Source organism: Mastomys coucha, unplaced genomic scaffold (assembly GCF_008632895.1).
Source record: "Mastomys coucha isolate ucsf_1 unplaced genomic scaffold, UCSF_Mcou_1 pScaffold21, whole genome shotgun sequence".
In the NCBI taxonomy this organism is placed as follows: Eukaryota; Metazoa; Chordata; class Mammalia; order Rodentia; family Muridae; genus Mastomys; species Mastomys coucha.
In genome coordinates, this window is record NW_022196904.1 from 155,387,644 (window position 1) to 155,395,618 (window position 7,975).

At 43.8% G+C, this 7,975-nt stretch overlaps 1 protein-coding gene across 3 annotated transcripts in view; it reads right to left on the minus strand.

Annotated features, from left to right (window-relative positions):
* Positions 1–7,975, minus strand: part of Tjp2 (tight junction protein 2) — a 98,943-nt gene that overhangs the window by 12,705 nt on the left and 78,263 nt on the right. For all 3 annotated transcript variants that reach the window (XM_031389970.1, XM_031389969.1, XM_031389967.1), the window contains exons 12-17: positions 6,616–6,724; positions 5,453–5,663; positions 4,258–4,445; positions 3,707–3,802; positions 2,392–2,471; positions 1,158–1,368 (exon numbers count right to left, since the gene is read on the minus strand). In XM_031389970.1, the coding sequence (XP_031245830.1) occupies positions 1,158–1,368; positions 2,392–2,471; positions 3,707–3,802; positions 4,258–4,445; positions 5,453–5,663; positions 6,616–6,724 (895 nt within the window). The remainder of the gene's footprint in view (positions 1–1,157; positions 1,369–2,391; positions 2,472–3,706; positions 3,803–4,257; positions 4,446–5,452; positions 5,664–6,615; positions 6,725–7,975) is intronic.

A 7,975-nucleotide genomic window follows, 5' to 3' on the forward strand; every position in this document is an offset into this window, starting at 1 on the left:
CTTAAAAAAACAGAACAAAACATACACAGCATTCGGTTTAGAGGCTCACTTAGAGCCAGAGTGGCCGATGGCCAACACTTTTCTCGTGGGCATTTGGCTATACTATATCCTATCTACAACTTTCACCATAATGCTCAGACCTACATCTCTAAACAAGAGACATGACACAACAGAAAAACAATGCTCAAATGTGGACATATATCCATTCACCTTAATCTTCTTCCCAAACATCGAAGTCTGAGACGAAGTCTGTCACTGACCTCTACAACCACCGAATGGAAAAAGTGGCAACTATGCAGTATCCTGCCGGTGTTCCCACAAAATAAAGCACTGCACAACCAAAAAGAATTGTGTAATTCTCTGAGACTCTCAATGATATCATACTCCCACTGCTTACTCAGGAGTGAGTACAGAAGATGGTACAGAAGAGGTCCTATTTTTAGGCCAGCTCACTATCATGAGCAGCGGCTGCCATGTGGCTTTATTTTTGGCATTTTAAAAGTATCTTATTTTGGAAGAGTTCACATGTAGACCAAGTAGAGGCCAGCTGTAAAGTCTCCTGTTCCCAGCACCCACATCTGCATCACAGTGCTCGGCCAGGCTACTAGCATTCCATCTGCTCCCCTCACTGCAGATTAGCTATGCAAATTCTAGCAAGCCTACCAGATAATTTACAAAGATTTTTATGTAGTATTTATCGGGTGATAGTTGAGGGAAAAAGCCATTTACAGTATCATTACACCTCAAGAGTAGAAGAAGAAGTGCTTAAATATTCCACATTCAGAGTGCTCGGGATTCTGTCTGGGAGACACTGTCAATCACTGCAGTAAATTCCTATCCCATAGTTAGTACATCACCGACAGTGGGGAGACAACAGGCACACACATTTAACAGAGACACAGGACTCATTAACCCTGAGTCTACCACAGAAATCGAGCGCCATGAAAGTGACTGGTTATTACCAGGGTTTTATATCTTGACAATCATTTCTGGCTATCAAAATCACAAAGTTTAACACAGAATTGCCATAGGTCTAAATATCCATTCCCACACTATCAACTATTCTTGAACGAGTCGTGAGCATGATTCCACATCCCACACTCACGATACTTTCCTTATTTCTCATTCTGAACATGGGCCTTTTGAACTTCACTTACCTGTAAAAAGATGAGAACACGTTTTTTTGAGCTTGTTGGCTTGATCAAATAACTTGCGAGAACTTTTATTGGATGTTGGATTTAACCTCTGCCTTATGGTTTTAACCCCTTGTCTGGAATCCGGGTTGAAGAAAATCACGATTGGGAACCACTGAGTATAATTGAGCAGGTCCACAGCTTTAGGGGTAACGTCGAGCAGGGCATGCTTGTCCTGTCAGAAGTGGACAAAGGGTGGCACATAGTGACATCAGGAACATCACGGAGAGGTTTGTTTTCCGAGGCGAAGACTATACCAGATAAAATGTATGTATTTAAATTAAAACCTTTTTTTGTTTTTCGAGACAGGGTTTCTCTGTGTAGCCCTGGCTGTGCTGGAACTCACTCTATAGACCAGGCTGGCCTCAAACTCATAAATCTGCCTGCCTCTGCCTCCCAAGTGCTAGAATTAAAGGCATGTGCAACCACTACCCGGAAAAACTTTTTTTTTTTTTTGAAGGCGAGTCTCACTGTGTAACTTGGACTAGAAGTCAAGGCTAGCCTTGAATGTGTAGCCTTTTAGTGCTGGGATTAAAGACATGCACCACCATACCCTGCCCTGTATATTTACATTAAACAGCCAAAAATATTTCTTTCTGTATTATATCCACTTTCATATTATCAGTTAAAACTTCTTATAGAAGGATGGCAGTAACCCTCCTACTCCATGGCTTTATCCTCCAGTTTCCCCTGAGGTCAACGGTGAGTCAGAAAGGGCGAGGCCAGTATGAGGTTCTTGGTGGGAATGAGGTCATAGGGCACATTTATACAAGCTTTATTGGAGTATACTGTTATCACTGGTCTACTTTGTTTTCAGTCATTGCTGTGTATTTCCCACCTTTCCAACTTACATACTAAATTATCACAGATATACTTGTGAAGAAAAAGTAGTGCTTGTGTACACACACACACACACACACACACACACACACACACACACACGGTGTGTTGGTATGCCCATGGTTTCAGACACCTAACAGAGTGTCCTAGAATAAATTCCTCTCCAAAAGAGGGACCTCTAATAAGTGTTACTTGGTTTAATAATGGAAACTCAGTAAAAGAATGGCCCCTGGCTTACACAGTGAAAAGGCTCCTATCTACATGAGCTATGATCATTAGTATCTTAATAAAATACACCTTCTACTTCAAACCACGATCCAGTTCCCTGTTAACATGAGCTTCTCATGAGTTTCCTTACCTGCTCAATAATTTGCCTCACGGTATTCAACCGAACCACTCCACTGGATTTCTCAGATCCTGCATCTTTGGGTTCTGTTTCTGCAAAAGAAAAATGGGGCTAAGGAATGTTGACAGAAAGCGGGTGACAACCAAATGCCCCAGCCTATTATCAGCACAATGGGACAAATGACACTAGGCACCATCTCATGGCATAAGTGAGAAGAAACCATGTGTGTGTGTGTGTGTGTGTGTGTGTGTGTGTGTGTGTATAGCCAAGAATGTGCACATGTGTGTAAGTGCTTGTGTGCACGTGTTTTACTTGACAAACACCAGGGTTTTACTCATATGAAGCAAGAGCCATACCACTAAAGCTACAACCTCTGCCCTATTAAATGGAAACTAATCAGAAGGAATTGTTAGATGGACCTAACACCAGGGAGTACCTGATACTCTCCAACTATCAATATCCCAAGTAATTCTTTCTAAAGGATGGATGGGGAAATAAAAGTCCTAAAGTCATAAATGTCAACCCTAATGGATGAACCTGAACTTAAAAAAAAAAAGTTAGGGATCAGAAATGCTACCAATTTTTTAATATTTACATATGCATAATTAAATTATCTACAAAGAAAATAAGGGAGACCCATGCCTAAATCATTCACTCATGATTTAGCTTAGGCATGGTTGTATATTCCTGTTATATCAGCCCTGGCAAGATAATGTCAGGAAGATCAGAAATGCAAGGTCATCCTTGGCTAGACAGTAATTTCAGGGCCAGCTTGGGCTATCTGAGGGACTCTGCTCCCCGCCCTCCAGAAAATATTTCTGTCATCCCTCTCTCATACACAGAGACTGAGGTAATTTTACAAAGCATCTTTAGTATACCTGTATTTAGACGCCAATCACTTGTATGAGAGCAACTGTGGAACGTTCCCCTTGTGCTGTATCGTGCTGACCCTCAAAATATTCCAATTTTTAGAATGTTTCTGATTAGCCACGTTCAAACTATAACATTCATATTAAATCTCTGTTACTGAGGGGAAAATGGCATTTTCATTATGTAAAAGAGTATTCTTATTATGAGGAGACTCGCACGCATACTCCCGGCTGAAGTCTCAAAGCTCTGCAGTTTAAACTCTCGACTGGCTCAGCAAACAGTTTCAAAAGTGGGAATGTGTGTCAGTCTATGAGCAGGTGGAGGCGAGAAAGTGTATCTGACGTCATACAGTGACCTCAGGCAGAGTGTGCGAATAGTCCTTATTCTTCCAACGTTTGTGTGCCAGAGAACTTTCAAAGTAAACACTCTGGGAGAAAAACTCTAGGAGCAGACTTACTTGCAGTTTGAAACAGGTCAGGTAACTCATTTGCCAACCTTTCCATTGCTATATCTGCTATGGGGCCAAACAGAACCACGGGTCTCTTGAAGCCAGCTGAAAGGGAAAAGAGAAAGGCTATCAGATGCACACCTATAATGTCCAGATGAGAGGCAAGTGCACTGTCTACACTTCTGCAATCTCAGCAGAAAAAAAAAATGAATTCTCCCATCTCACCTGAACTCCAGTTCTTTCCCAAAGACAAGCCTTCACTGCCCTCCCCACAAAACAGTTTATAAAACGTATTCTCTGATGCTGTACTGCTACGCATCCCCCACTCAGTGGATAACGCCTGAATACTTGAGTGTCAGTATTAAAATTATTTTCTACATTTTAAGAATTTGCCTCCATTGAGTTCACCTGAACCACTCAGGCTCTCTATTGAATATGATTCCCTCACCACACCTTTGGTGTAAGTGACTTAGGTGAAGTTGAAACTGGATGACTACAGACAATGAAGGAAGCAGCTCAGAGCTCAGCAGGTCACTTTCAGGCCCATGTGGCTGCCTCACCTTCCCGAAGCAAAACCTTCTCGTAGGCAGGGAACTTAGTGCTAACTGATACAGCAGCCGCCAGATCTTCCCGACTCTTTCTGATGTTCTTCTTGACCCCGGATCTCTGGCCACGCATCCTCCAGAAGTCTGCTCTGTCCCCAGCGTTCTCTCGCTGGGCATTCTGGACACTGGCCATTTGCTCAGCTCTGAGAGAGAAAGTCAGAAGAAGTCATTCTCTACAGCATGGGAACAGGTTATTATTAAGACACAGTCACTGTCAGGTGAGAACCCAGGGCAGGGCTGGATGATTGGCTCAGGGGTTAAGAGCACTGTTTGCTCTTCCAGAGGGTCTGAGTTCAATTCCCAGCAACCCCATGGTGGCTTACAACTATCCATATTGGGATCTGATGCCCTCTTCTGGGATATATGAAGATAAGAGTGTGTGTGTATGTATGTGTATATATATATATATATATATATATATATATATATATATATATATAAAATAAATCTTTAAAAAAAAAAACTAGGGCAGACTCAGATCGACAGTAGGGACAATGAAGGGGACTATAGAGCCAGAAAACACTGTGTGTAACCATCACTGACAACCTGACAGGATTTAGACTCACTAGGAACCTCTGGGTCAGCCTACGGGGTTGTTTCTAGAAAGGGAAAACCACCCTGAATAGATGGCATCTTCCCTGAACACAAGGGAAGAAACAAGCTGAGGACCAGCGTTCCCACCGCCCCTCCTCAGGTGTTTTGTCATGGGGATGAGAAAAGTCCACAGGGTCTCTGAACTCCACAAGCAATAACTCAGTACATGAGTTGGCTCATGTTTGGCTCATGTAGTGTGTGATACGAATATATGTAGCCAACAGATCACCATTGTTAAGTCCTATCGCCACACCAGCAAGTGTTCCGTAGCGCGTACAAGCCTCTCCTAAGGATGGAGACCAGGGGCTAGGGCCACACAGTGTTTCCCACAGCCAAGGCAGCAGGCTATTCTCAAGTAAGCCAAGGCTATCCTCAAGTAAGCCAAGGGCGGCAACCAAGCCTGAGGTGCTCAACACTAAACAGGTTCCGGCTCTATCTTGACACCAGATGAAGGCAAATGATGAGGTCACGTGGGATTGATTTCCTCAGAGGCAGCTCTGTTGCCTGCTGGTGAAAGGGGGATTAAAAGGTATGTGTAGGAAGTAGGCTCAGTTACCTGCTTTTGTTAGGGATTAAGCCTTTCTCCAGTTCATTTCCGATCCTCACAGCCAGCCAGTGGCCCAGCTTGCCATCGTACAGCGTGTCTACCACTCGGAAGACCTCTCCCCTGGTGAAGGCCAAGCTCTGTGGCGTTTCCTTCTCACATTCAAAGTGGCTTCTTATGAAAAACGAATCTCCCCTGCCACAAGCCAGGATGTCTCTATACACTGGAGAATAAAAGCAGTGTTGGCTGTGTTGTGTTCAACTGAAGATCATCACCCCTTCAGGGTTCCTCCATTCTAGTGCATTATGGGAATCGTGGAATCACTCTCCAATGGGAGGAAGGGAGAACTACTAACTTCCTGAAGTGCTATGATGGTGGATTTTATGTGTCAACCTGATTGTGTATTGGGGGAGCCTATACAATATCAAACATACTAGGCCTTTCTCAGGGGGCATGGCAGGTGTTAGGGGGAATGAGATTAACATTCAAATGGGAAGACTGAACAAAGGAAACTGTTCTTCAACCAATTAGTTGAAAGCCTGAGTAGAATATTCTGTGAAGTCAGTGGGAGTTACTGTTCCTACCCCATGGCCTTCCTGCTGGGACATTTTCCTTTTTCCTGAGTTCTTTACCTTGTCTACACCTTCAGTCCTCCTAGTAGTTAGTCCTTCAGGCTAAACCCAAACTGAGTCTTCCATTCTGCTAAGTGTGTCCCACGTGGGACTCACCAACCTGCACGTTCAGTGTCTTTAACGCTTATAGATTCTATTTCCCTGGAGACCTCTGCCTAATACAGTTGCTTATCAATCTTCTGATACAAACAGGAAGGGACTATTCTTGTACCCCACTTTACAGGAGAGCACCCGGAAAGGTGAAGCAACTTGTGAGGCTAGTGAGGGGTGAGAGGAACCAATACCACCCACCATACAGAGACTCTCTAACAATCCCATCCTGACTGAGGATACGCTGTTTAGAGAAGCAGTTTAACTCCAAATGATCTGAAACCAGCAAAGCTATTTCAGTAGTTGGAGAGAAAAATATCTTCATACAAAATTAACAGTATCTAAATTTTCTCCACACACCTGTGACCCAATGTTGCTTAGTCCAGTCCCAAGATACCCCACACTCATTCTTCCCACTGCCCTCAAATAAAACAGATGACCAAACTTGCTTACCATCTGCTCGGCTCTGAGCCAAAATGGTCACAGTTTCACCTTTGGGGATTTCTAACAGGTAGAGGACCGCATCTTCCCGGACTAGCCCTCTGAAATCCTGTGTGTTCACCTGGCCAGAGGTAAAAACCAGAAATCAAAAATGAGAGACAGATAGGCAGACAGACTCACTCTAGAAAAGTCCCAGTGGGGCTGGGGAAATAACTCAGTGGTCAAGTACTGACTTAGCATGCACAAAGCTCTACGACTGATATCTAGTAGTACCAAATATTTTAAAAGGTAACTCCTAAAATTTTGTTTGTTTCTATCTGGAGCAAAAGTAGAATGTGCACAAGCCTGTACAGCTGCCGCTCAGTCCACTTGCCCAGCACGTTCCTCTTGGCCTGGGCTATGTGAGTACTCACAGAGAACCATGAAGTTGGCCTGACCTAGCTGTCTTGAGAGCCATGTGTCATAGGTTTTTCAGGTTAGAGTCCATGGCTCCTGGGATACAATGTGCCTTCCAGTTCCTGAGAGACTGGTGCACTCTCTCAGGCAGTGAAGTGTTCAGGCCCCTTTGTGTTTGTCTGTTCCCTTGCAAGACAAGGAAACATGGAAGTTGGACAGGACAGTAGGTCTTAGACATTAATCTTGTGTACCCTGTATAGCTTGCAAACGTCACTGTATTCTGGAAACTACAACTATATTAATCCTGGCAATTGCCACTACCTTCTGCTTTTGACCAGGGTATAAAAGGTCTGATTGCTCTCAACAAAACTGTCACAGCCTCAGTCTTGTTGTGGCCCCTTCAACAGACTTAATTTGATTCCTTGAAGCCATATCAGGTGACCTGGACCCGGTAAATAAGCCCAGGTGACTACAAATACTGCTCTGCCTTCCTGCTTCGGGGCTCTGCATTTCATCACACCTGGCAATCCTTCAAATGAAGAACTTGTCACTGATTGATTAGAATTGTCATTCTGTCTGAATCCCTTCTTTTTAAGTCTCCCAAAGTAAGTAACAAACAGATTACTCGACTGCTCTAGAGCCTCTGAAGCGTCTTAGTTTCATGATATCCAGTGTGTCAACTGTTGGTCTTATGCCTGGGCTACCAGGTCCTGTGCAGAGAGTCCTTTCCTGTGCCTGTAAGTTGTACCATGTCCTCTACCTCCCCTGTCAGATTCAGGGTGTCTGTCAGGTTTTATATTGAGATCCTTGATCCATTTGGAATTGAGTCTTGTAAAGAGAGAGAACGATCTATTTTCACCCTTGTATGACCAGTTTGACCAGCACTGTTTGTTGAAGAAACTGTCTTTTCTCCAGTATGTATTTCTGGGCTTTCAACACGTGTGTGGCTTTAGGCTTTATCACGGGCTTACCTGGG